At 65.1% G+C, this 27,098-nt stretch overlaps 1 protein-coding gene across 1 annotated transcript; it reads left to right on the top strand.

Moving 5' to 3' along the window:
- Positions 1 to 22,490, top strand: LOC127465787 (arf-GAP with coiled-coil, ANK repeat and PH domain-containing protein 1-like; the record flags this gene model as incomplete). Its single annotated transcript, XM_051776315.1, is given in 27 exon segments — positions 1 to 58; positions 1,992 to 2,111; positions 2,917 to 2,970; positions 3,575 to 3,633; positions 4,345 to 4,528; positions 5,455 to 5,499; positions 6,938 to 7,033; positions 8,369 to 8,443; positions 9,114 to 9,226; positions 10,331 to 10,382; positions 11,557 to 11,657; positions 13,423 to 13,533; positions 14,514 to 14,646; positions 14,648 to 14,715; positions 16,841 to 16,892; positions 16,894 to 16,911; positions 17,038 to 17,132; positions 18,255 to 18,420; positions 19,076 to 19,131; positions 19,179 to 19,599; positions 19,601 to 19,612; positions 20,350 to 20,421; positions 20,423 to 20,460; positions 21,119 to 21,229; positions 21,323 to 21,329; positions 21,331 to 21,373; positions 22,287 to 22,490. Coding segments are annotated over 27 exon segments (2,461 nt in total), but the record flags the coding sequence as incomplete, so codon positions are not given.
- Between the last annotated feature and the right edge of the window lie 4,608 nt (positions 22,491 to 27,098).

Here is a 27,098-nt window from a genome sequence, read left to right as displayed (position 1 = left end):
GGCGGCCGTGGAAGAGGCCGAGGCCGACGTGGCCGAACTCGAGACCCACCTGGAGAAGGTGAGGGGGGACCCCAAAATCTGGGAGGGGGGGACCCCAAAATCTTTGGGGGGGGGACCCCAAACTCTGGGGGGGGTGGGAAGGGGGGATTGGGGTGGATTGGGGGGGTCCTGGAGGTTTTTGGGGGGGGGGGTTGGAGCGACCCCGGGGGGGTTTGGGGGAGTTTTGGGGTGACCGGGGGGGGAGTTTGGGGTTTGGGGGGATTTTGGGGTGACCCCGGAGGGGTTTTGGGGTGATCCCGGGGGAGTTTTGGGGTCCCCCCAGGTGTCCAAGCTGTGCTCAGTTTTTGGGGTGACCCAGGTGTTTTTTGGGGTGTTTTGGGGGTGTTTTTGGGGTCCCCCAGGTGTCCAAGCTGTGCTCAGGTTTTTGGGGTGACCTGGGTGGTTTTTGGGGTGTTTTTGGGGTCCCCCCAGGTGTCCAATCTCTACTCAGGTTTTGGGGTGACCCAGGTGGTTTTTGGGGTGGTTCTGGGGTGTTTTTGGGGTCCCCCCAGGTGTCCAATCTGTGCTCAGGTTTTGGGGTGTTTTTGGGGTGACCCAGGTGGTTTTTTGGGGTGGTTTTGGGGTGTTTTTGGGGTCCCCCCAGGTGTCCAAGCTGTGCTCAGGTTTGGGGGTGTTTTTGGGGTGACCCAGGTGGTTTTTTGGGGTGGTTTTGGGGTGGTTTTGGGGTCCCCCCAGGTGTCCAAGCTGTGCTCAGGTTTTGGGGTGTTTTTGGGGTGTTTTTGGGGGTGGTTCTGGGGTGTTTTTGGGGTCCCCCAGGTGTCCAAGCTGTGCTCAGGTTTTGGGGTGTTTTTGGGGTGACCCAGGTGTGTTTTTGGGGTCCCCCAGGTGTCCAAGCTGTGCTCAGGTTTTGGGGTGACCCAGGTGTTTTTTGGGGTGTTTTGGGGGTGTTTTTGGGGTCCCCCAGGTGTCCAAGCTGTGCTCAGGTTTTGGGGTGACCCAGGTGGTTTTTGGGGTGGTTTTGGGGTATTTTTGGGGTCCCCCCAGGTGTCCAAGCTGTGCTCAGGTTTTGGGGTGTTTTTGGGGTGACCCAGGTGGTTTTTGGGGTGTTTTTGGGGTCCCCCCAAGTGTCCAAGCTGTGCTCAGGTTTTGGGGTGTTTTTGGGGTGTTTTTGGGGTGTTTTTGGGGTCCCCCCAGGTGTCCAAGCTGTGCTCAGGTTTTGGGGTGGTTTTGGGGTCCCCCAGGTGTCCAAGCTGTGCTCAGGTTTTGGGGTGTTTTTGGGGTGTTTTTGGGGTGTTTTTGGGGTGGTTTTGGGGTCCCCCAGGTGTCCAAGCTGTGCTCAGGTTTTGGGGTGTTTTTGGGGTGGTTTTGGGGTGTTTTTGGGGTCCCCCAGGTGTCCAAGCTGTGCTCAGGTTTTGGGGTGTTTTTGGGGTGACCCAGGTGTGTTTTTGGGGTGGTTTTTGGGGTGTTTTTGGGGTGACCCAGGTGTGTTTTTGGGGTCCCCCAGGTGTCCAAGCTGTGCTCAGGTTTTGGGGTGTTTTTGGGGTGTTTTTGGGGTGTTTTTGGGGTCCCCCCAGGTGTCCAAGCTGTGCTCAGGTTTTGGGGTGGTTTTGGGGTGACCCAGGTGGTTTTTGGGGTGTTTTTGGGGTCCCCCCAGGTGTCCAAGCTGTGCTCAGGTTTGGGGGTGTTTTTGGGGTGACCCAGGTGGTTTTTGGGGTCCCCCCCAGGTGTCCAAGCTGTGCTCAGGTTTTGGGGTGTTTTTGGGGTCCCCCAGGTGTCCAAGCTGTGCTCAGGTTTGGGGGTGTTTTTGGGGTGACCCAGGTGTGTTTTTGGGGTCCCCCCAGGTGTCCAAGCTGTGCTCAGGTTTTGGGGTGTTTTTGGGGTGACCCAGGTGGTTTTTGGGGTGTTTTTGGGGTCCCCCAGGTGTCCAAGCTGTGCTCAGGTTTGGGGGTGTTTCTGGGGTGTTTTTGGGGTGTTTTTGGGGTCCCCCCCAGGTGTCCAAGCTGTGCTCAGCAGCGCTGGAGGCCGGGCGGGTTCTGGAAGGTTCCAGCCGCGCCTTCGCCGCGGGGCTCCGGGAGCTCGCGGGGACCCCCCGGGGGGACCCCCTGCTCAAGGTGAGACCCCCCAAAATCCCCGGGGGGGGGGGGGCCCGGGGGGGCTTTGGGGGGCTCAGGAAAGGTTGGGGGGTCCTTGGGGATTTTTGGGGGTCTGAGGAAAGGTCGGGGGGTCTTTGGGGGTCTCCGGGAGTCTGGGGGGGTTTAGGGGGGGGTCCCTGGGGGTTTGAGGGTCCCTGGGGGAGTTTGGGGGGCTCAGGGAAGGTCAGGGGGTCCCTGGGGGGCTTTGGGGGGCTCAGAGAAAGTCGGGGGGTCCCTGGGGAGCTTTTGGGGGGCTCAGGGGGTTTGGGGGTCCCTGGGGGGGTTTGGGGGTCCTTGGGGGGCTTTGGGGTACTCAGGGAAGATCGGGGGGGTCTTTGGGGGTCTCAGGGAGCCTGAGATGGTTTGGGGGGGGGTCCCTGTGTGTTTGGGGGTCCCTGGGGGAGTTTTTGGGGTGCTCAGGGAAGGTCAAGGGGTCCTTGGGGGTCTCCGGGAGTCTGGGAGGGTTTGGGGGTCCCTGGGGGGGCTTTGGGGGGCTCAGGGAAGGTTGGGGGGTTTGGGGGGGGTCCCAGGGGTTTTGGGGGGGTCCCTTGGGGGGTTTGGGGGGGGGCCCAGGGGTTTTGGGGGGGTCCCTGGGGGGCTTTGGGGGGCTCAGGGAAGGTCAGGGGGTTTGGGGGGGGTCTTAGGGGGTTTGGGGGTCCTTGGGGGGCTTTGGGGGCCTCAGGGAAGGTCGGGGGGTCCTTGGGGGGTCTTTGAGGGGTTCAGAAGGGGGGGGGGGTCATGACCCTGCTGTGACCCCTCCGTGACCCCGCTGTGACCCCCCCAGGAGGCCCTGGAGCGGTTCTGTGACTCCCTGGAGCAGATGATGGACAGCCACGAGGTCAGGCCACGCCCCCTTTTTGCAGGGACACACCCCCTTCCCCTGAGACCACGCCCCCATTCCCTGGCGACACACCCCCACCTCTGTGACCACGCCCCCCCATTGTGACCACGCCCCTTCCATGGCTGCACCCCTCTGACCACGCCCCCTCCCCATGCTCCTCCCCTTTAAGCCCCACCCCCACCTGGCCCCAATTTGGTCCCGCCCATCTCTGTGACCACGCCCCCAGGACAAAACCCCGCCCTCTCCCTTCAGGCCACACCCCTTGTCTCCAAGCCACACCCCCTTCCCCAACTGTCTCACCTGGCCCCGCCCCTTCATTGACCAGACCACGCCCTCTGTGCCTGACCACACCCTTTTAGTCAAACCACGCCCCCTTCCTTGACCACGCCCCTTCTCCAAAGCCACACCCCTTCCCTCAAACCCCTCCTCACCCCTTTGCATCCTGACCACGCCCCTTCTGGCATGACCACGCCCCTTTTTTCTGACCACGCCCCCTACTGACCTGACCACGCCCCTTTATTGCATGACCACGCCCTTCTGGTTGGACCACGCCCCTATTGTGGACTGACCACGCCCCTTTTTGGCTCGGCCCCGCCCCCAGGAGCTGCGGAGCTGCACCCAGAGCGCCCTGAGGAGGCACCTCCAGCCCCTGCTCCGGGAGTGAGGCGGGATGGGGGGACTGGGGGGGCCTGGGGGGGTCCCGGGGGGTCCCCAGAGGGTCAGGATGGGGTTTAACCCCCAGTTTTGGGTTATTTTAGGGGTCTTTGGGGTCTGTGTGGGGCTCTGGGGATCCCAGCACCCCAATTTTGGGTTATTTTGGGGTCATTCCAGGGGTCTCCGAGGTCTGTGTGGGGTTCTGGGGGGTCCCAGCACCCCAATTTTGGGGTTATTTTGGGTTATTTTGGGGTCATTTCAGGGGTCTGTGTGGGCTCTGGGGGTCCCAGTACCCCCAATTTTTGGGTCATTCCAGGGGTCTCCGGGGTCTGTGAGGGCTCTGGGTGGGGTTTAACCCCCAATTTTGGGTTATTTTTGGTCATTTCAAGGGTCTCCAGGGTCTCTGTGGGCTTGGGGGGGTCCCAATGCCCCAATTTTGGGTTATTTGGGGTCATTCCAGGGGTCTCCGTGGTCTCCGCTCCCTGGGCCGGGACTGGGCGCGGGCGCAGGACGCCCTGCAGGGGCTGGGGGGGGGTTGGGTGGGGTTTAACCCCCAATTTTGGGTTATTTTGGGGTTATTTTAGGGGTCTCCGTGGTCTCCGCTCCCTGGGCCGGGACTGGGCGCGGGCGCAGGACGCCCTGCAGGGGCTGGGAGGGGTTTGGGTGGGGTTTAACCCCCAATTTTGGGTTATTTTGGGTTATTTGGGGTCATTCCAGGGGTCTCCGTGGTCTGCGCTCCCTGGGCCGGGACTGGGCGCGGGCGCAGGACGCCCTGCAGGGGGCGCTGCAGCACCACGCCGAGGTGCCGCGACGGCGCCCCCTGGAGGCTCAGGAGGCGGCGGCGGCGCTGGGCGGGGCCAGGGGCGTGGCCAGAGCCAGGGGGCTGGACTACGTGCTGCAGGTGGGCGGGGCCAGAGGAAGGGGGCTGGTATAAGTACTGCAGGTGGGCGGGGCTTAATGGGGTGGGTGGGGTCTTAATGTGGGTGGGCGTGGTCAGAGACAGGGGGATGGACCATGTGCTGCAGGTAGGCGGGGCTTAATGGGGTGGGCGTGGTCAGAGACAGGGGGATGGACCATGTGCTGCAGGTGGGTGGGGCTTAATGGGATGGGCGGGGCTTAGTGGGGTGGGCGTGGCCAGAATCGGGGTATGGGCTACATGCTGCAGGTGGGTGGGGCTTAATGGGAATGGGCGTGGCCAGAGTCAAGGGGATGGACTATGTGCTGCAGGTGGGAGGGGCTTAATGGGGATGGGCGTGGCCAGAGTCAAGGGGATGGACTATGTGCTGCAGGTGGGCGGGGCTTCAGAGGAGTCTTATATGAGAAGCTGCCTGAGTGGGCGGGGCTTGAGTGGGCGGGGCTTGAGGGAGGGGGCAGGACTAGACGTGTGAATGTGGGCGGAGCTTGGGTGGGAGGGTCCCGTGGGGGTGGGCGGGGTTTCTGTGGGGGCGGGGCTAGAACAGGAACAAACCTGGAGGGGGTGGGGCTTTGTGGGCGTGGTTTGGGCGTGGCTCGAGGGCGTGACATTGGAGGATGAACCTGGGGGCGTGGCTTCTTTGTTGGTGGGGGTTGTGTGTGGGCGGGGCTTCTGGGAGGCGGGGTTTGTGTAGGGAGGGGCCCAATGGGGTGGGGCTTGTCGGGCGTGGCTTTGAGTGGGCGGGGCTTATGTGAGTGGAAATGGTGGGCGGGGCTTAAAGGGGCTTAAAGGGGCGGGGCCAAGTGGGGCTGGTCTTGAAGGGGCGGAGCCTCTGTGGGTGGGGCCGTGAGGGGGTGTGGCTTGTGTGGGCGTGGTCACGGTGGGCGTGGCCTAACCCTCCCCTCCCCCCCCAGCTGAACGTGCTGGAAGACAAGAAGCAAACGGAGATTCTGCAGTTCGTGAGTGGGATTGGGGGGGTCTGGGGGGGTCCCCGGGGGTCCCTGGGGGTCTTTGTGGGGTCCTTGGGTCTCTGAGGGGGTTTTGGGGTCTCTGGAAGGGATTTGGAGGGGGGGGATTTGGGGTTTCTTTGGGGATTTGGGGGGGTCCTGAGGGGTGCCAGGGAGGTTTTGGGGGGTCCCCGGGGGTCTCTGGGGTGGCCTTGGGGGTCTTTGTGTCTCTGAGGGGATTTGGGGGTCTCTGGAAGGGATTTGGGGGGGGGATTGGGGTTTCTTTGGGGATTTTGGGGGGTCCTGGGGAGGTTTGGGGGGTCCTGGGGAGCATTTGGAGGGCCCTGTGGGGTTTTGGGGGGTCTTAGGGAGGTCCTGGGGGGTCCCTGGGGGGCCTGGGGGGGTCTCTGGGCCTCTGAGGGGGTTTGGGGTCTCTGGAAGGGGTTTGGAGGGGGGGGATTTGGGGTTTCTTTGGGGATTTTGGGGAGTCCTGGGGAGGGTTTGGGGGGTCCTGGGGAGCATTTGGGGGTCCCTGTGGGGTTTTGGGGGGTCTTGGGGTGGTCCTGGGGGGGCCTGGGGGGGTCCCTGGGCCTCTGAGAGGGTTTGGGGGGTCTCTGGAAGGGATTTGGAGGGGGGGATTTGGGGTTCCTTTGGGGATTTTGGGGGGTCCTGGGAAGGTGTTTGGAGAGATTTCAGGGGTCCCGAGGGGGATTTGGGGGTCCCGAGGGGGATTTGGGGGTCCTGGGTGGGCTCTGGGTGTCTGGAGGAGGACTTGGGGGTCCCGAGGTGGATCTGGGGGTCCCAGGGCGGGTCTGCAGGTCCTGAGGATGGTTTGGGGGTCCCGAGGAGGGTCTGGGTGACTCAAGGGGGATTTGGGACTCTCAGGGTGGATCTGGGGGGTCCTGAGGGTGGTTTCAGGGTCCTGGGTGGGGTCTGGGGGTCCTGAGGGGGACTTGGGGGTCCCGGGATGGATCTGGGGGTCCCGAGGAGAGTCTGGGTGTCCCAAGGGGGATTTGGAGGTCCCGGGGGTGGGTTTGGGGGTCCTGAGGGTGGTTTGGGGGTCCTGGGTGGGGTCTGGGTGTCCCGAGGGGGATTTGGAGGTCCCGGGGGTGGGTTTGGGGGTCCTGAGGGTGGTTTAGGGGTCCCGGGGAGGGTCTGGGTGTCCCGAGGGGGATTTGGAGGTCCCGGGGGTGGGTTTGGGGGTCCCGAGGGGGATTTGAGGGTCCCGGGGGTGGGTTTGGGGGTCCCGAGGGGGATTTGAGGGTCCCGGGGGTGGGTTTGGGGGTCCCGGGGGGGATTTGAGGGTCCCGGGGGTGGGTTTGTGGGTCCCGGGGGGGATTTGAGGGTCCCGGGGGTGGGTTTGGGGGTCCCGGGGGGGATTTGAGGGTGCCGGGGGTGGGTTTGTGGGTCCCGGGGGGGTGACACCGACCTCTCTCCCCCCCCCCAAAAGGTGCTGTCGCTGCTCGAGGCTCAGGCCGCGTTTTACACCCGCGGCCACCGGGGGGAGACGGAGACCCGCGACTTCCGGGGGCACCTGGGGGCGCAGGTGGGACCCCCAAAATCCCCCCAAAATCCCCTAACCCTCCCCCCAAAAAACCCCCCAAAATCCCACCTCCAAGGGACCCCCAAAACCCCCCCAAATCCACCAAGACCCGCGACTTCCAGGGGCACCTGGGGGCGCAGGTGGGACCCCAAAATCCCCCCCAAAATCCCCTAACCCTCCCCCCAAAAACCCCCAAAATCCTACCTCCAAGGAATCCCCCAAAGCCCCCCCAAAAATCTCCTAAAACTACCCCCCAAAAAAACTCCCAAAATCCCAAAACTCACCTCCAAGTAATCCCCTAACCCCCCCCCAAAAAGCACCAAAACCCTCCCAAAAAAACCCCACTCCCCCCCAGAAAAAAAACCAAAAAAACCCAAAACCCCACCTCCAAGGAATCCCCCAAAACCCCCCCCAAAACCACCAACCCCCCCCAAAAAAAACCCAAAACCCCACCTCCAAGGAATCCCCCAAACCCCCCTAAACCTCCCAAAAAAACCCCAAACCTCACCTCCAAGGAATCCCCCAAAACCCCCCCAAATACCCCCCAAATCCCCCAAGACCCGCGACTTCCGGGGGCACCTGGGGGCGCAGGTGGGACCCCAAAATCCCCCCCAAAATCCCCTAATCCTCCCCCAAAAAACCCCCAAAAAACCCCCAAAATCCCACCTCCAAGGGACCCCCCCAAATCCACCGAGACCCGCGACTTCCGGGGGCACCTGGGGGCGCAGGTGGGACCCCCAAAATCCCCCCAAAACCCCCCCAAAAAAACCCTCCAAGACATCCCCCAAAACCCCCCCAAATCCCCCCCAAATCCCCCCCAAATCCACCAAACCCGCAACTTCCGGGGGCACCTGGGGGCGCAGGTGGGACCCCCCAAAAAAACCCAAAAACCCCCCAAAATCCCACCTCCAAGGGATCACCCAAAACCCCCCCAAATCCACCGAGACCCGCGACTTCCGGGGGCACCTGGGGGCGCAGGTGGGACCCCCAAAACCCCCCAAAAAACTCCCCAACCCCCCCCAAAAAAAACCCCGTGGATTTGGGGGGTCCTGAGGGAGCGGAAGGGTTCCCCAGGGATTTGGGGGGCCCTGAGGTGGTCTGGGGGGTCCTGCAGGGATTTGGGGGGTCCTGCAGGGATTTGGGGGGGTCCCAGTGACCCGTTTTTGGGGGGGTCCCCCCAGCTGGAGCAGCGGGAGCTGGAGGGGGCTCGGCGGCAGGTCCCGGATTTGGGGGGATCCGGGGGGGTTCCCCAGGGATTTGGGGGGTCCCGGGGGGGTCTGGGGGGTCCTGCAGGGATTGGGGGGTCCCAGTGACCCATTTTTGGGGGGTCCCCCCCAGCTGGAGCGGCGGGAGCTGGAGGGGGCTCGGCGGCAGCGGGACCTGGAGCAGCGGCACCACCTCCTCATGCAGCAGGTGGGCGTGGCCGGGGGACGTGGGCGTGGCCAGGGCATGGGCGTGGCCTATGGGGTGTGGGCGTGGACTAGGTGTGGTCTTGCCCGGAGGGGGTGGAGCCAAACCCCAAGGGCGGAGCCCAAACTAGTGGGAGGGCTTTTAATGGCATTTGGGGGCGTGGCCAGGGGGTCAGGGGCGTGGTCTAACCCAGAGGGGGCGGAGCCAAACATGGGGGGCTTGGGGGTGTGGTCTTTGCTATTTTTGGCGTGGCTCCACCAGAGGAGGTGTGGTCTGGTGTGGGGGTGGAGCCATCGCTAAGGGGCGGGGCTACAGCGACTGGGCGGGGCTTAACCCAAATGGCAGCAGGAAGGGGCGGAGTCACTGTTGATTGACAGGTGGGTGGAGCAGTTTGATTGATTGATGTGGGGGCGGGGCCAGCTGTGATTGGCAGCTCTGGGCTGATTGACAGGTGGTGGTGGGCGGGGCCAACCTGACGGGCATTGATTGACAACCCAGGGGGTGGGGCTTGATTTGTGGGCGGGGCCAAGTTGATTGACACCTCGGTGAAGGGGGCGTGGCTTGATCCCCAGGACCAATGGGGAGGTGGCACGGCCGAGGGGGCGGGGCCAGCTGGTTTGGGGCGGGGCCATGCAGGTTGTGGGCGGGGCCATGATGACAGACAACCCCCCAGGACCTGTCACAGGAGATGGTGGGCGGGGCCTCGGAGGAGGCGGGGCCTGAGGCCCCGCCCATGGAGGGTTACCTGTACAAGAGAGCGAGCAACGCCTTCCGCACCTGGAGCAGGTACCCCAAAACCACCCCAAAACACCCCAAAATACCCCAAAATACCCCAAAATCACCCCAAAACACCCCAAAACCACCCCAAAATACCCCAAAATACCCCAAAATCACCCCAAAATACCCCCTAAACACCCCAAAATACCCCAAAAATACCCCAAAACACCCAAAAACACCCCAAAATACCCCCAAAACACCCCAAATCCATCCTGGAACCCCAAACCACCCCAAAATACCCCCAAACCACCCGCAAAATACCCCAAAACCACCCCAAAACACCCCAAAATACCCCAAAACACCCAAAAATACCCCAAAATACCCCAAAAATACCCCCAAACCACCCCAAAATACCCCAAAACCACCCCAAAATACCCCAAAAATACCCCAAAACACCCCAAAATACCCCCAAAACACCCCAAAACCACCCCAAATCCATCCTGGAACCCCAAACCACCCCAAAACCACCCCAAGACACCCCAAAACCACCCCAAAGCTCCCTAAATCCATCGTGGAACCCCAAAACACCTCAAAACCACCCCAAAATCCACCCTGGAACCCCATAAATACCCCCTACCCCCCCCCCCCAAATCCACCCCAGAAACCCAAAACACCCCAAATCCACCCCAAATCCACCCTGGAACCACCAAAACACCCCAAATCCACCCCAGAACCCCAAAACACACCAAATCCACCCCAAATCCACCCTGGAACCCCATAAATACCCCACACACCCCCCCAAATACGTTCTGGGACCCCCAAAACACCACAAAACACCCCAAATCCACCCCAAAATCCACCCTGGAACCCCCAAATCCCCCCCCTACACCCCCCTAAACACCCCAGGGTGGTTTTGGGGTATCCCCCGAGGTTTTGGGGTCCCCCCTGACCCCCAGGGTGGTTTTGGGGTCTCCCCCGAGGTTTTGGGGTCCCCCCTGGCCCCCAGGGTGGTTTTGGGGTCCCCCCCCGAGGTTTTGGGGTCCCCCCTGACCCCCAGGGAGGTTTTGGGGTCTCCCCCCGAGGTTTTGGGGTCCCCCCTGACCCCCAGGGTGGTTTTGGGGTCCCCCCCGAGGTTTTGGGGTCCCCCCTGACCCCCCCTTTTTCCCTCCCCAGGCGCTGGTTCTTCATCCGCAGCAACCAACTGGTGTATCTGAAACGGGCCCGGGTGGGTCTGGGGGTCCTGGGGGGGGGTTTTGGGGGGTCCTGCGGGGGGGGTTGGGGGCATCTGGGGGACTTGGGGGGGTCCGAGGGGGGTTTGGGGGTCTGGGGGTGGTTTAGAGGGGACCAAAGGGGGTTTGGGGGGGTCCAGAGGGGGTTTGGGGGGAGCCCAGGGGGGGTTTTGGGGGGGCCCAGGGGGGGTTTGGGGGGGGCCCAGGGGGGGTTTGGGGGTCTGGGAGTGGTTTAGAGGGGACCAAAGGGGGTTTGGGGGGGTCCAGAGGGGGTTTGGGGGGAGCCCAGGGGGGGTTTTGGGGGGGCCCAGGGGGGGTTTGGGGGTCTGGGGGTGGTTTAGAGGGGACCAAAGGGGGTTTGGGGGGGTCCAGAGGGGGTTTGGGGAGGTCCAGAGGGGGTTTTGGGGGAGCCCAGGGGGGCTTGTCGAGGGGGTTTGGGGTGTTTGGGGGGTCCTGGGGGGGTTTTGGGGGGGTCCTGGAGGGGCTTGGGGGGTCCTGGGGGAGTCTGAGGGGCGTTAAAGGGGCCAAAGGGGGTTTGGGGGGATCCAGATGGGGTTTAGGGGGACCTGGGGGGGGTTGGGGGGTCCTGGGGAAGTTTTGGGGGGACCCAAGGGAGTCTGGAGGGGTTTTGGGGTGTCCAGGGGGGGATTTGGAGGGTCTGGGGGGCGTTTTGGGGGTTCAGTTTTGGGTTTTAGGGTTTCAGGTTTTGGGGGTTCAGTTTTGGGGGGTTCAGTTTTGGGGTGTCAGTTTTTGGGGCCAGGTTTTAGGGTGCCAGGTTTTGGGGTTTCAGTTTTGGGGTTCAATTTGGGGGTTTCATTTTTGGGGGGCAATTTCGGGGTGTCAGTTTTGGGGTTGGGTTTTAGGGTGTCAAGTTTTTGGGGTTCAATTTGGGGGTTCGGTTTTGGGGTGTCAGTTTGGGGGTCAATTTTGAGGTGTCAGTTTTTGGGGTGTCACTTTTGGGGGTGTCACTTTTTGGAGGGGTAATTTGGGGGTGTCAGTTTTTGGGGGCCAGGTTTTAGGGTGCCGGGTTTTGGGGTGTCAGTTTTGGGGCTCAATTCAGAGGTTCTGTTTTGGGATATCAGTTTGTGGGGCCAGGTTTTAGGTGGGCCATGTTTTAGGGTGCCTGATTTTGGGGGAGCCCCCCCGGTCTGAGTTTTTGGGGTCCCCCAGGACCCCCCCACGGTGGTGGTGGAGGACCTGCGGCTCTGCACCGTCAAACCCTGCCCGGACCTCGAGCGGCGCTTCTGCTTCGAGGTCGTCTCGCCCTCCAAGTGAGCCCCCAAACCCCGGGGGGGACCCCAAAACCCTCCTGGGGGACCCCAAAACCCTCCTGGGGGACCCCAAAACCCGAGGGGACCCCGAAATCCCCCCCAAAATCCCCCCAAACCCTTTAAAATCCTCTCCAAACCCCACAAAACAACCCTGGGGATCCCCAAATCTTTCTCCAACGGACCCCAAAACCCTCCTGGGGGACCCCAAAACACGAGGGGACCCCAAAATCCCCCCAAAGTCCTCCCCAAACCCTTTAAAATCCCCCCAAACTCTTCAAAATCCACCCCCCCAAACCCACTGAAATCCCTTCCAAACCCCACAAAACAACCCCGAGGATCCCCAAATCTGCTCCCAAGGGACCCCAAAACCCTCCTGAGGGACCCCAAAACCCTCCTGGGGGACCCCAAAAACCTCCTGAGGGACCCCAGAACCCGAGGGGACCCCGAAATCCCCCCCAAACCCTTTGAAATCCTCTCCAAACCCCACAAAACAACCCCAGGGATCCCCAAATCTGCCCTCATGGGACCCCAAAACCCTCCTGGGGGACCCCAGGACCCGAGGGGACCCCAAAATCCCCCCCAAAATCCCCCCAAACCCTTTAAAATCCCCCCAAACTCTTCAAAATCCGCCCCCCCAAACCCACTGAAATCCCTTCCAAACCCCACAAAACAACCCCGGGGATCCCCAAATCTGCTCCCAAGGGACCCCAAAACCCTCCTGGGGGACCCCAAACCCTCCTGGGGGACCCCAAAAACCTCCTGAGGGACCCCAGAACCCGAGGGGACCCCGAAATCCCCCCCAAAATCCCCCCAAACCCTTTAAAATCCTCTCCAAACCCCACAAAACAACCCTGGGGATCCCCAAATCTTTCTCCAACGGACCCCAAAACCCTCCTGGGGGACCCCAAAACACGAGGGGACCCCAAAATCCCCCCAAAGTCCTCCCCAAACCCTTTAAAATCCCCCCAAACTCTTCAAAATCCGCCCCCCCAAACCCACTGAAATCCCTTCCAAACCCCACAAAACAACCCCGGGGATCCCCAAATCTGCTCCCAAGGGACCCCAAAACCCTCCTGGGGGACTCCAAAACCCCAGAGGAGTCCCCAAAATTCCCCCCAAACCCAATGAATTCCTCTCCAAACCCCACAAAACAACCCCAGGGATCTCCAAATCTGCCTTCAAGGGCCCCCAAGCCCCTCCTGGGGGACCCCAAAACCTGAGGGGACTCTGAAATTGCCCCCAAACCCACTGAAACCCCCTCCCAACCCCTCAAAACAACCCTGGAGACCCCCAAATCTGCCCCCAAGGGACCCCAAAACTCTCCTGGGGGACCCCAAAAAATCGGGGAGGGCCCCCAAACCCCCCGGGGGTGACCCCAAACCCCACAGGGGACCCCAAAACCCTCCTGGGGGAGACCCCAAAACCTCCCGATCCCCCAAGCTTGGGGCTCCAAACCCCCCCAAAATAACCCCAGGGATCCCCAAAACCCCCCTGGGGGGACCCCAAAAAATCGGGGAGGGCCCCCAAACCCCCCGGGGGTGCCCCAAACCCTCCTGGGGGACCCCAAAATCCCAGAGGGGACCCCAAAATCCTCCTGGGGGAGACCCCAAAACCTCCCGATTCCCCAAACTCGGGGCTCCAAAACGACCTCGAGGACCCCCAAAAACCCCCTGGGGGGACCCCAAAAAATCGGGGAGGGCCCCCAAACCCCCCGGGGGTGCCCCAAACCCCCCGGGGGTCACCCCAAATCCCCTTTCCCCCCCAGGTCGTGTGTCCTGCAGGCGGATTCGGGGGGGCAGCAGCGCCGCTGGCTCAGCGCGGTGCAGAGCAGCATCGGCAGGGCCTTCACCCTGGGACCCCCAAAACCCCCCCCGGGGCAGGTGAGACCCCCAAAAACACACCCTGGGACCCCCAAAACCCCCCCGGGGCAGGTGAGACCCCCAGAAACACCCCTAAAATACCCTGGGACCCCCAAAACCCCCCCTGGGGCAGGTGAGACCCCCAAAAACACCCCCAAAATACCCTGGGACCACCAAAATACCCTGGGACCACCAAAACCCCCCCCGGGGCAGGTGAGACCCCAAAAACACACCCTGGGACCCCCAAAATACCCTGGGACCACCAAAACCCCCCCCGGGGCAGGTGAGACCCCCTAAAAACACCCCTAAAATACCCTGGACCACCAAAATACCCTGGGACCCCCAAAACCCCCCCCGGGGCAGGTGAGACCCCCAAAAACACCCCCTGGGACCCCCAAAACCCCCCGAGGGCAGGTGAGACCCCCCCCAAAAAACACCCCCTGGGACCCCCAAAACACCTCGAGCTCCCCAAAACCCCCCCCCGGGACAGGTGGGGACCCCAAAACCTTCCCGAGGGTGGAAAAGGGACCCCAAATCCCTCTTTGGGGGTCTCAGGGCCCCCAAAATCCCTCTTTGGGTGTGATCAGGGACCCCCAAACTGTCCTGAGGGCGGAAAAGGGACCCCAAACCCCTCTTTGAGTGGGATCAGGGACCCCCAAACCCCTCTTTGGGTGGGATTGGGGACCCCAAAACCCTCCTGAGGGCGGAAAAGGGACACCAAACCCCTCTTTGGGGGGATCAGGGACCCCAAAACCCTTTCTGGGGGTGGGATCAGAGACCCCAAAACCTTCCTGGGGTGGGATCAGAGACCCCAAAACCTTCCTGGGGTGGGATTGGGGACCCCAAAACCCTCCTGAGGGTGGAAAAGGATCCCCAAACCCCTCTTTGGGGGGATCAGGGACCCCCAAACCCCTCTTTGGGGGCTCTCAGGGCCCCCCAACCCCCTCTCCGGGAGGGTCCCCCCGCCCCTCACCGACCCCCCCCCTGTCCCCCCCAGCCCCCCGAGCGGGCGTGGTCGGTGTCGGGGGTCCGGGGGGGTCCCAGGGGGGGCCCCCCCCGTGTCCCAGGAGGTGCTGCCGGCGGTGCTGGGGGGGCCCGAGGGCAACGGGAGCTGCTGCGACTGCCGAGCCCCCCCACCCCGAGTGGGCCAGCGTCAACCTGGGCATCACCCTCTGCATCCAGTGCTCGGGCATCCACCGGTGAGGGCACCCCAAAAACGGGGGGGGGCAACCCCGGGATCGACCCCAGCCCCAAAAACCCCAAAAAAATCCACCCCAGGGCACCAAAACCCCTCCCCAGGGCACCCAGACCCACCCAAACCCCTCCCTGGGGCACCCCCGGGCTCCTAAACCCACCTAATATCAACCTGGGCATCCCCCTCTGCATCCAGTGCTCGGGCATCCACCGGTGAGGGCACCCCAAAAATATGGGGGGCATCCTGGAATCACCCCCCACCCCAAAAACCCCCAAAAAACCCATCCCAGGGCACCCCCGAGCACCCAAACCCACCCCCAGGGATCCCAGACCCACCCAGTGTCAACCTGGGCATCCCCCTCTGCATCCAGTGCTCGGGCATCCACCGGTGAGGGCACCCCAAAAACGGGGGGGGCAACCCCGGGATCGACCCCCCCCAAAAACCCCCCAAAAACCCATCCCAGGGCACCCCTGAGCACCCAAACCCACCCCCAGGGATCCCAGACCCACCCAGGATCCCAGACCTGGGCATCCCCCTCTGCATCCAGAGCTCGGGCATCCACCGGTGAGGGCACCCCAAAAACGGGGGGGGGCAACCCCGGGATCGACCCCCCACCCCAAAAACCCCAAAAAATCCACCCCACGGCACCAAAACCCCTCCCCAGGGCACCCAGACCCACCCAAACCCCTCCCTGGGGCACCCCCGGGCTCCCTAAACCCACCTAATATCAACCTGGGCATCCCCCTGTGCATCCAGTGCTCGGGCATCCACCGGTGAGGGCACCCCAAAAATGTGGGGGGGCATCCTGGAATCACCCCCCACCCCAAAAACCCCCAAAAAACCCATCCCAGGGCACCCCCGAGCACCCAAACCCACCCCCAGGGATCCCAGACCCACCCAGTGTCAACCTGGGCATCCCCCTCTGCATCCAGTGCTCGGGCATCCACCGGTGAGGGCACCCCCAAAAATGGGGGGGGGCAACCCCGGGATCGACCCCCACCCCAAAAACCCCCAAAAAACCCATCCCAGGGCACCCCTGAGCACCCAAACCCACCCCCAGGGATCCCAGACCCACCCGGGATCCCAGAGCTGGGCATCCCCCTCTGCATCCAGAGCTTGGGCATCCACCGGTGAGGGCACCCCAAAAACGGGGGGGGGGCATCCTGGAATCACCCCCGACCCCAAAAACCCCAAAAACCCCCTCCCAGGGCACCCCCAAGCACCCAAACCCCTCCCCAGGGATCCCAAACCCACCTAAACCCACCCCTGGGCTCCCAAACCCACCCGGGGTCCCAGACCTGGGCATGCCCCTCTGCATCCAGAGCTTGGGCATCCACCGGTGAGGGCACCCCAAAAATATGGGGGGCATCCTGGAATCACCCCCCACCCCAAAAACCCCCAAAAACCCACCCCCAGGGCACCCAAACCCACCCCAAGAGCCCCCAGGACCCCTCCAGGGGTGCCCAGTGCCCCCCAAAGCCCTCTGTGGACCCTCTCAGCACCCCCAGGGACCCCCAGGACCCTCCCCGGACCCCCCCCCAGGAGCCCCCCAGCACCCCCAGGGACCCCCAAGACCTCCCAGCACCCTCAGGGACCCCCAGGGACCCCCAAGAGCCCCCAGGACCCTTCCCAATGCCCCCCCCCCAGCACCCCCAGAGACCCCCAAGACCTCCAGCACCCCCCCAGTGCCTCCCCCAGCACCCCCCAGGGGACCCCCAAGAGTCCCCAGAACCCCCCTCAATGCCCCCCCCAGCACCCCCAGGGACCCCCAGGAGCCCCCAGGACCCTTCCCAGTGCCCCCCCCATCACCCCCCAGGGACTCCCAAGAGCCCCCAGCACCCTCAGGGACCCCCAAGAGCCCCCAGGACCCCCCCAAGAGCCCCTCAGCACCCCCAGGGACCCCCAAGACCCCCCGGGACCCCCCCCAGTGTCCCCCCCCAGCACACTCAGGGACCCCCAAGAGCCCCCCCAGTGCCCCCCAGCACCCCCAGGGACCCCCAAGAGCCCCCAGGACCCCCCCTCCAGGACCTCTAGGGACCCCTAAAACCTCCCAGCCCCCCCAGGGACCCCCAAGAGCCCCCCTAGAACCCCCCCAAGCCCCCCTCTGACCCCCCCCCGGACCCCCCCAGGAGTCTGGGGGTTCACTTCTCCAAGGTGCGCTCGCTGACCTTGGACTCGTGGGGAGCCCGAACTGGTGAAGGTAACTGGGGCAACTGGGGCAACTGGGACGACTGGGGGGAGGGCTTGGGGGGGCTGGGGGGGGGGTTTTGGGGGGCGGGGGGTGCCCGTGGCCCCCCCCCCGGGTGACGTTTTTGGGGGTCCCCAGCTGATGTGCGAGCTGGGGAACGGGGTCCTGAACGGCATCTACGAGGCCCGGGTGGAGGAGATGGGGGTGAAGAGACCCCCCCCCGGCTGCTCCCGGTGAGACCCCCGGCCCCAAACCCCAAAATCCCCCCGAAAAGGGACCCCAAAAAACCCTCTCTGGGGGTATCGGGGGGGGAACTGAAGGGGCCCAAACACCCCTGAGCCCCCCCCCCCACCAAACACCCTGAGCCCCCCCCAGAATGGGGGCAGGAATCCCATGGGACCCTTCTGGGAACCCCTGAGACCCCCCTGGGACCCCCTGAGACCCCCTGAGACCCCTGGGACCATCCTGGGACCCCCCTGGGACCCCCCTGGGACCACCCTTGAGACCCCTGAGACCCCCCTGGGACCATCCTGGGACCCTCTGGGACCCCCCTGGGACCACCCTGGGACCCCCTGAGACCCCCCTGGGACCATCCTGGGACCCCCTGGGACCACCCTGGGACCACCCTGGGGACCCCCTGAGACCCCTCTGGGACCCCCTGAGACCCCCCTGGGACCCCCTGGGACCATCCTGGGACCCCCTGGGACCACCCTGGGACCCCCTGAGAACCCCCTGGGACCCCCGGGACCATCCTGGGACCCTCTGGACCACCCTGGGAACCCCTCTAAGACCCCCCCAGACCCCCCATTTCCCCCCAAGCCCCTTCAGATCCCCCAAGACCTCCCCAGATCACCCCCCAGACCCCCCCCAGACCTCCCCAGATCCCCCCCAGACCCCCCCCAGATCCCCCCAAGATCCCCTCAGGACCCCCCAGGACCCCACTCAAGCCCCCCCCAGCCCCCCCTATTTCCCCCAGCCCCCCCCAGGACCCTCCAGATCCCCCAAGACCCCCCCAGGAGCCCCCAATTTCCCCCCGTGTCCCCCCCCGGGCCCCCCATTTCCCCCCCCAGACCCCTCTAAGCCCCCCTAAGCCCCCCCATTTCCCCCCCAGATCCCCCAAAGATCCCCCCAAGATCCCCCCCAGACCCTTCTAAGCCCCCCCCAGCCCCCCCCATTTCCCCCCAAGACCCCCCCCGGGACCCCCATTTCCCCCCCCGAGACCCCTCTAAGCCCCTCCCAGCCCCCCCCATTTCCCCCCAAGACCCCCCCAGATCCCCCCAAGATCCCCCCAGGACCCCCTAGGACCCCACTCAAGCCCCCCCCCAGCCCCCCGCAGCCCCCCCGTGCCCCCCCAGGGCCCAGCGGGAGAGTTGGATCCGCGCCAAAATACGTGGAGAAGAAATTCCTGAGGGGGCTCCCGGCGGGGGGAGGGGCGGGACTCCCCCCCAAGCCCCCGCCCCTCGCGCCAGAGCCCCGCCCCCCGCGCCGGCCCCGCCCCCCGCGGGACCCCCCAACCCCCAGGTAGGGGCTGAGAAAGGGGGCGGGGCTTTGGGGAGGGGTGGGGCTTTGGGGTAAAGGGGCGGGGCTTGAGAGCAAAGGGGCGGGGCTTTGGGGAAGGGGTGGAGGCTCCTGATAATGGGGCGGGGTTTGGGGTAAAGGGGCGGGGCTTGAGAGCAAAGGGGTGGGGTTTGGGGCAAGTGGGGTGGGGTTTGGGGTAAGTGGGCGGGGGTTGGGGGCAAAGGGGTGTGGTTTGAGATGAAGAGGAGGGGCTTGGGTGAAGGGGCGGGGCCTGGGGGTAAAAGGGTGTGGCTTTTGCCAGGTGGGCGTGGCTTGTGTGCCAAGCACCTCCCAGCAGAGGTTGGGGGTGGGAGGGGAGTGGGCGTGTCTTGCCTTGGATGGGCGTGGTCAGAATGGGTGGGCGTGGTCTCCTGGCATTGTGGGCGGGGCTTATGAACCAACCACCAATCAGCAGAGGGTGAGGGAGGATTTGGGAGGTGTGGGCGTGGCTTCCAGTGATGTGGGCGTGGCTTCCTATCCACATGGGCGTGGCTTACAAACCAACCACCTCCCAGCAGAGTGGGAGGGGCTTGGAGGGCGGGGCCAAGCGTGTCTTGAGTGATGTGGGCGTGGCCTCCCAGCCTTGTGGGTGTGGCTTTTGAACCAACCCCCCTCCCAGCAGCGGGCGGGGGCAGGATGGGTGTGTCTTGCCATGGTGGGCGTGGTCACCACGAGGTGGGCGTGGCCTCCTTGCCCAGTGGGTGTGGCTGATGAACCAGCAGAAGTTTGGGGGACGATTTGGGAGGTGTGGGCGCAACCGAGCGTGGGTGGGCGTGGCTTCACTGGTGTGGGCGTGGCTTCACTGATGTGGGCGTGGCTTCCCGCCCGGTGGGCGTGGCTTCCAACCCAACCACCTCCCACAGCAGAGGCCATGGGGCGGCTTTGTGGGGGTGGGCGTGTCTTCCCGTGGGGGTGGGCGTGTCTTCTCAAGGGTGGGCGTGTCTCGCGCCCCGTGGGCGTGTCCTGAAGCTCCGCCCCCCAGAGCCGTGTGACCCCGAGGGGCGCCCCCTGCTGCACCCCGGGGCTCTGCTCTACTGGGCCGCCCGGCGCCGGCGCTTGCCCACCATGGCCGACGCGCTGGCCCACGGCGCCGACCCCGGCTGGGTCAACGGCGCCGAGGACAACCGGACCCCCCTGCTCGAGGGCCGTGGCCACCGTAACTAAACCCCCCCAGACACCCTCATTGCCCCCCAGGACCCCACCCAAGACCTCCCCAGATCCCCCACCACCCCACAGACCCCTCTAAGACCCCCCAGGCCCCTCTAAGGCCCCCCCAGACCCCCCCCATTTCCCCCAGGACCCCACCCCAGACCCCCCAGATCCCCCCAGGACCCTCCAGGACCCCACCCAAGACTTCCCCAGACCTGTCTAAGACTCCCCAGACCCCCCTCTAAGGCCCCCCCAGACCCCCCCCCATTTCCCTCCAAGACCTCCCCAGACCCCTCTAAGGCCCCCCCAGGCCCCCCCATTTCCCTCCAAGACCTCCCCAGGACCCCTCTAACACCCTCCTAGACACCCCCATTTTCCCCTGGACCCCACTCAAGACCTCCCCAGACCCCCCCAAGACCCCTCCAGACTCCCCATTTCCCCCCAGGACCTCACCCAAGACACCCCAGAACCCCTCTAAGACCCCCCCAGACCCCTCTAAGACCCCCAGACCCCTCTAAAGCCCCCCCAGACCCCTTTAAGGCTCTCCATAGACCCCCCCATTTCCCCCAGGACTCCACTCAAGACCCCCCAGACGCCCCCAGATCCCCCCAAGACCCCCCAGACCCCCCCAGATCCCCCCAAGACCCCCCCAGTCACCAGAGGGCACTGGGGGGGGCACTGGGGGCGAGGGGGGGCACCCCCAGGTGCTGGGGGGGGGTCCCTAATCCTGCCCTTTTCCCAAAGAATTCCCTGCTGGCCTGCGAGTTCCTGCTGCAGAACGGGGCCAGCGTGAACCAGAGCGACAGCCGCGGGCGGGGGGCCGCTGCACCACGCCACCATACTGGGCCATACTGGGTGCGGCCCCCAGTGACCCACTGGGGGGACTGGTGGGGGGCCGGGGGGGGGCCCGAAATCCCGCTCCCATTTAGGGCAATGGTGGCGGCGCCCACCCCTAAGGCGGCTGTGGGGGGAAGCTCAGCAGGGTCCGCCCCGGCTGGGGCCTGGATGGGTGACCTGACTGAGGTGTTTAAACAGGGGCGACCCCTTATTTTTAAGGGACCTTTGTGGGGGTCCCTAACTCTTTGGGGGCACTTCTGCTCGCTTTTGGGGTTCATATTCCCTTTTGAGGGGGTCTCATTCTCTTGGGGGTGTCCCTGTTCTATTTTTTGAGTGGGGTTCCTGTTCCCTGCCGGGGGTTTTGCTCTTCCTTGGTGGGGGTCCCTCTCCCCCTTTTGGGGGTCCCTATTCCCTTGGGGGGGGTCTCTCTCCCATTTGGGGGTGCAACTCCCCCCCGAACCCCCTAAAAATCCCCCCTCTGGGGGTCCCAGCACAGTCTCCCCTCTCCGAAGCTCAGCAGGCCCCGCCCCGGTCGGCGCCTGGATGGGTGACCCCAACCTCCATTTCCCCCCCTCGAATCCCGAGTCCCCCCAAACCCCTGCGCCCCCCAAAATCCCTGCTCCCCCCAAATCCCTGCGTCCCCCTGACCCCCAAAATGCCCCTCCCCAAATTGCAGCCTGGCCTGCCTGTTCCTGAAGCGGGGGGCCGACATCAACGCCGTGGACGCCGAGGGGAGGGACCCCCTGAGCATCGCCATGGACTCGGCCAACGCCGACATCGTCACCCTGTGAGACCCCCGGGGGGGGTCCCGGGCCCGGGGGGGGGGGGTCTTTGGGGGGGGACACCCCGTTTTTCACCCCGTTTTCCCCCCCCCCCCCAGGCTGCGTTTTGGCCAAGATGAGGGAGCTGGAGGTGGCCCAGGGACAGACTGGTGGGTCTGGGGGGAGGTTTGGGGGGGTCCTCGGGGCTTTGGGGGGTCCTGGGGAGGATCGGGGGGTGGGTTTTTGGGGGGTGCTGGGGTGGGTTTGGGGGGTTCTCTGACCCTGAGAGACCTGGAGGGGTCTCAAGTTTGGGGGGAGCAACCTTTGGGGGGGGTTCTTGGATTTGGGGGGTCCTGGGGAGGATTAGGGGGTGGATTTTGGGAGGTGCTGGAGTGGATTTTGGGGGGTTCTCTGCCCCTGAGGGACCTGGGAAGGGGGAAGACCCAAGATTGGGGGGTCCTTGGGTTTTGGGGGGGGTCCCTGGATTTGAGGGGTCCTGAGGAAGATTAGGGGGTGGATTTTGGGGGGTTCTGGGGTGGATTTTGGGGGGGTTCTCTGCCCCTGAGGGACCTGGGGAGGGGGGAGACCCAAGTTTGGGGGGGTCCTTGGGTTTTGGGGGGGGGTCCCTGGATTTGGGGGGTCCTGGGGAGGTTGAGGGGTGGATTTTGGGGGGTTCTGGGGGTGGATTTTTGGGGGTTCTGGGGTGGATTTTGGGGAGGTTCTGGGGTGGGTTTTGGGGGGTTCTCTGCCCCTGAGGGACCTGGGGAGGGGGGAGATCCAAGTTTGGGGGGTCCTTGGATTTGGGGGCAGCAGGTTTTGGGGTGTCCCTGGATTTGGGGGGTCCCTGGGAAGGACTGAGGGGTGGCTTTTTTGGGGGGGGTGTGCTGAGGTAGTTTTGGGGGCTCCCTGGATTTGGGAGGGGGGGGGTCCCAACACCTATTTTGGGGGGGCTCGAGCTGACCTTGAGGGGGTCCTTGAGGGGCTCCCCAGGTTTGAGGGGGGCAGTCCAATTTTGGGGGTTTTTTTTTGGGAGGATCCCTGGATTTTGGGGTCCCCAACGGGGATTCCCCCCCTCCCCCCCAGGTGACGACACCTACCTCGACATCTTCCGGGACATCTCCCTCATGGCCTCGGACCACCCCGAAAAACTCGCCCGGGCCCCCCCAAAGCACCCCACCCTTTAGCCACGCCCTCTGGGGACAGGCCACGCCCTCTCACAGGGAAAGCCACGCCCCCCTCACAGGGAAAGCCACGCCCCCCTCCCGGGCAGCTGCCAATGGAATAAAGGATGGGTTTGAGTTGGGGTTTGACCGTTTGGGGGTCACCTGGAACTGACCCCCACCCCAAAAAATAGACACAACCCCCCCAAAAATGGGGACCCCAAAATGGGTCACCTGGAACTGACCCCCCCCCCCAAAAAATAGACACCCCCCCCAAAAAAATGGGTCACCTGGAACTGACCCCCCCACCCCAAAAATGGGTCCCCTGGAACTGACCCCCCCACCCCAAAAAATAGACACACACCCCCCAAAAATGGAGACCCCAAAATGGGTCACCTGGAACTGACCCCCCCCAAAAAATGGGGACCCCAAAATGGGTCACCTGGAACTGACCCCTCCCCCCAAAAGATAGACACACCCCCCCCCCAGAAATGGAGACCCCAAAATGGGTCCCCTGGAACTGACCCCCCCACCCCAAAAAATAGCCCCCCCCCCCCCCAAAAATGGGTCATCTGGAACTGACCCCCCCCAAAAATGGGGACCCCAAAATGGGTCACCTGGAACTGACCCCCTAAATCTGCCCCCAAACTGACCCCCCCCAAAAATAGGGACCCCTGGAACTGACTCCACCCAAATCTGCCCCAAACTGACCCCCCCCAAATCTGCCCCCAAAGTGACCCCCTCCCCCAAAAATAGGGACCCCAAAATGGGTCACCTGGAAAGGACTCCCCAAAATCTGCCACCAAACTGACCCCCCCCCCAAAAATGGGGACCCCTGGAACTGACCCCCCCCCCCCAAATCTGCCTCCCACAATGGGACCCGCCCCCCCTTGGGGTACCTAGAATGGACCCCCCACCAAAATGGCTCCTTTTGGGGTACCTAGAATGGAACCCCCCCCAAATAACCCCTGTGGGGGTACCTAGAACCGACCCCCCCCCAAAATAACCCCGGGGGGGTACCTAGAACTGCCCCCCCCCAAATGGCTCCATTTGGGGTCCCTAGAACCGACCCCTCCTAAAATAACCCCTGTGGGGGTCCCTAGAACCGACCCCCCCCCCAAATAACCCCTGTTGGGGTCCCTAGAACCGACCCCCCCAACCAGAGCGACCCCCCCCAATCTCCCCAAAGCCCCCCCCAAAACGAGCCGAAGGACGGGGGCGGGGCCGGAGCGTTTTGGGGTTCACAAGGCGGGTTCTAGAGCGGCTTTGGGGGGCTCGGGGGGGCTCTCGGGGGGGCTGTGGGGGGTGGGGGCCCCCCGGGAGGGCAGGGTGAGGATGAGGAGGCTCCCGGCCAGCAGGAAGGCTCCGGCCGCCAGGAAGGACGCGGTGAAGTCGCCGGTGACGTCCCGCAGCCAACCTGGAACGTGGTGCTGTTGGGGGGGGCTGGAACCCCCCAAAATAACCCCCCCAGGGACCCACGGGGCACCCACCGGGATTTGGGTGCCCCCCAGGGTGGGTTCCAGGGCACCCAACCCCCCACAATCCCCCCACCCCTCTCCTTGACCACCCCATGGTGGGTTCCAGGTCACCCAACCCAACTGTGACCCCCCCTTAAACCTCCTGGTGCCCCCCAGGGGGGGTTCCAGGTCACCCAACCCCCCCACAATCCCCCCATCCCTCTCCTTGACCATCCCCATGGTGGGTTCCAGGTCACTCAATCCCAGCGGGACCCCCCCCCCCAAACCCCCTGGTGCCCCCCAGGGTGGGTTCCAGGTCACCCAAAACCCCCCTCATGATCCAGTGTCACCCCATGGGACCCCCGGTCATGTCCTTGACCACCCCAGGGTGGGTTCCAGGTCACCCAACCCCAGTGGGACCCCCCCCCCAAACCTCCTGGTGTCCCCCCAGGGGGGGTTCCAGGTCACTCAACCCCAGTGGGACCCATCGATCACCCAATGGGACCCCCAATCATGTCCTTCACCACCCCCAGGGGGGGTTCCAGGTCACCCAACACCCCCAAAACCCCCCACTCCCCCCATTCAACCCCCACCGCTCTCCTTGACCATCCCCATGGTGGGTTCCAGGTCACCCAACCCAACTGTGACCCCCCCTTAAACCTCCTGGTGCCCCCCAGGGTGGGTTCCAGGTCACCCAACCCCCCCACAATCCCCCCATCCCTCTCCTTGACCATCCCCATGGGGGGTTCCAGGTCACCCAACCCAACTGTGACCCCCCCCCAAACCCCCTGGTGCCCCCCAGGGGGGGTTCCAGGTCACCCAACCCTCCCACAACCCCCCCCCCAAACCCCCTGGTGCCCCCCACGGTGGGTTCCAGGTCACCCAACCCTCCCACAACCCCCCACCCCCCCACGGTGGGTTCCAGACCCCCCCCCCCCGACCCCCCCGTACCTGCCAGGGGCGCTCCCAGCAGCGAGCCCACGCTCTCCACCATCTGCATGAGGCCGATGGCGTGGCCCGCCCGCCGCGCCCCCACCACCCTCGGCCACGCCGGCGAACTGCAGGGGGGCCACGGCGCCGGCGCAGCCCCCGTAGGCCGCCGCCAGCGCCAGCAGCCCCCCGAAGCTGGTGCCCAGCGGCAGCAGCAGCGCCGCCGCCCCCGGCCAGCGCCGCCCAGGCCCAGAGGTGCCGCAGCAACGCCGCGGCCGGCCGGGCCGCCAGCCAGCCCCCGGCCACCCTGCCGGCCCCGTCCACGGCCGCCATGGCCGCCAGCACGGCGCCGGCGCGCCGGGAGTCGCAGCCCAGCTCGCGGGCCCGCGCGGCGCCGTGGACGAAGGGCACGTAGTAGCCGGCGTCCAGCAGGGCGAAGGCGGCGGCGTAGCGCAGGAAGGGGCCGTGCCGCAGCAGCCGGGCCAGCGCCGGGCGGCGCCGGGGGGACGCGGGCGGCGCCGGGGGGCCCGGGGGGTCCTCCGGGGGCGTCCGGCGGGGCGGGCGGAGCAGCGCGGCGGCGGCCACCAGGTTGAGGGAGACGGCGGCCAGGAGGAGGAGGGCGCCGCGCCAGCCGTAGGCGTCCAGGGCCAGCGGCATCAGGGGGCCCAAGGCCAGGCCGGACACGGTGGCCCCGGACACCACCAGGCCCGTGGCCAGCGGGCGGTGGCTCGGGAACCAGCGGGAGACGGCGCCGAGGGCCGGCGTGAACACCAGGGCCCAGCCCAGGCCTGGGGGGACACAGGGGAGGGGGGGGGGGTTGGGTGTCAGGCGAGGGTGGGGGGCGTTCTAGGTCATCCAGTGGGGGGGGGTGGTCTGGGATGTGCTGTAGGGTGTTCTAGGTCACCCAATGGGTTGGAGCAGTCTAGGACATCCAATAGGATGTTCTGGGTCATCCAATGGGTTGGGGTGGTCTGGGATGTCCCAAAGGGTGTTCTAGGTCACCCAATGGGTGGGGGTGGTCTGGGATGTCCCAAAGGGTGTTCTAGGTCACCCAATGGGTTAGGGTGGTCTGGGATGTCTTATATGCTGTTCTAGGTCACCCAATGGGTTGGAGCAGTCTAGGACATCCAATAGGATGTTCTGGGTCACCCAATGGTTGGGGGTGGTCTGGGATGTCCCAAAGGGTGTTCTAGGTCACCCAATGGGTGGGGGTGGTCTGGGATGTCTTATATGCTGTTCTAGGTCACCCAATGGGTGGGGGTGGTCTAGGATGTTCTAGGTCACCCAATGGGGGGTTAGGATGTCCCGAAGGGTGTTCTGGGTCCCCCAATGGGATGCCACGTTCTAGATCACCCAACGGGGCTCTGGGTGACCCAACGGCCGCCCCGCCCCCCCCCCCAACCCCCCCCCCTCCCATTCCAGGTGCCCCAACCCCCCCCAACGACCCCGCCCACGTTCCAGGTCCCCCAAAGGTGCCCTCCCAGTGCCCCCCCAGTGCTCTCCCAGTGCCTCCCAGTGCCTCCCAGTGCCCCCAGTACCCCCCCAGTGCCCTCCCAGTGCCCCCCCACTGCCCTCCCAGTGCCCCCAGTGCCTCCCAGTGCCTCCCAGTGCCCCCAGTGCCCTCCCAGTGCCCCCCAGTGCCTCCCAGTGCCCTCTCAGTGCCCCCCAGTGCCCCCCCAGTGCCTCCCAGTGCCTCCCAGTGCCCTCCCAGTGCCCCCAGTGCCCTCCCAGTGCCCCCCCACTGCCCTCCCAGTGCCTCTCAGTGCCCCCAGTGCCCCCCCAGTGCCCCCAGTGCCCCCCCAGTGCCCCCAGTGCCCCCCGTACCTGCCATGACCCCCAGGCTCAGGTAGAGGTGCTCGAGGCGGGTGGCGAAGGCCCCCAGGAGAAGCCCCGCCCCCGCCAGGGCCCCCCCGGCCATGGTGACGCCCCGCGCCCCGAAACGGGCGCTAAGCACTGCCCCCAGCGGCCCTGCGGGACCGGCCGGCCTTACTGGGGGGACTGGGAGCACTGGGAGCCCCAATGGGGGCACTGGGAGCTGGACTGGGAGCACTGGGAGCTGGACTGGGAGCTGGACTGGGGGCTGGACTGGGAGCACTGGGGCCCCCGATGCCCTCTTAATGCTGCCCCTTTCCTCCCAGTGCTCCCAGTGCTCCTAGTGCCCTCCCAGTGACTCCCAATGCCCTCCCCAGCCCCTCCCAGTCCCCCCCAGTGTTCCCAGTCCCCCCCCAGTGTCCCTCAATCCCCTCCCAGTCCCCCCCAGTCCCTCCTATTCCTCCCCAGTCCCTCCCAGTCTCTCCCACTCCCTCCCAGTCCCTCCCAGTGCCCCTCAGTCCCCCCAGTCCCTCCCA

This window comes from Manacus candei, unplaced genomic scaffold (genome assembly GCF_025592945.1).
Source record: "Manacus candei isolate 608988 ecotype Guabito, Panama unplaced genomic scaffold, ASM2559294v1 h1tg000490l, whole genome shotgun sequence".
In the NCBI taxonomy this organism is placed as follows: Eukaryota; Metazoa; Chordata; class Aves; order Passeriformes; family Pipridae; genus Manacus; species Manacus candei.
Note: the sequence above shows the minus strand (reverse complement) of the source record. Positions and strands in the feature narration are given on the sequence as shown.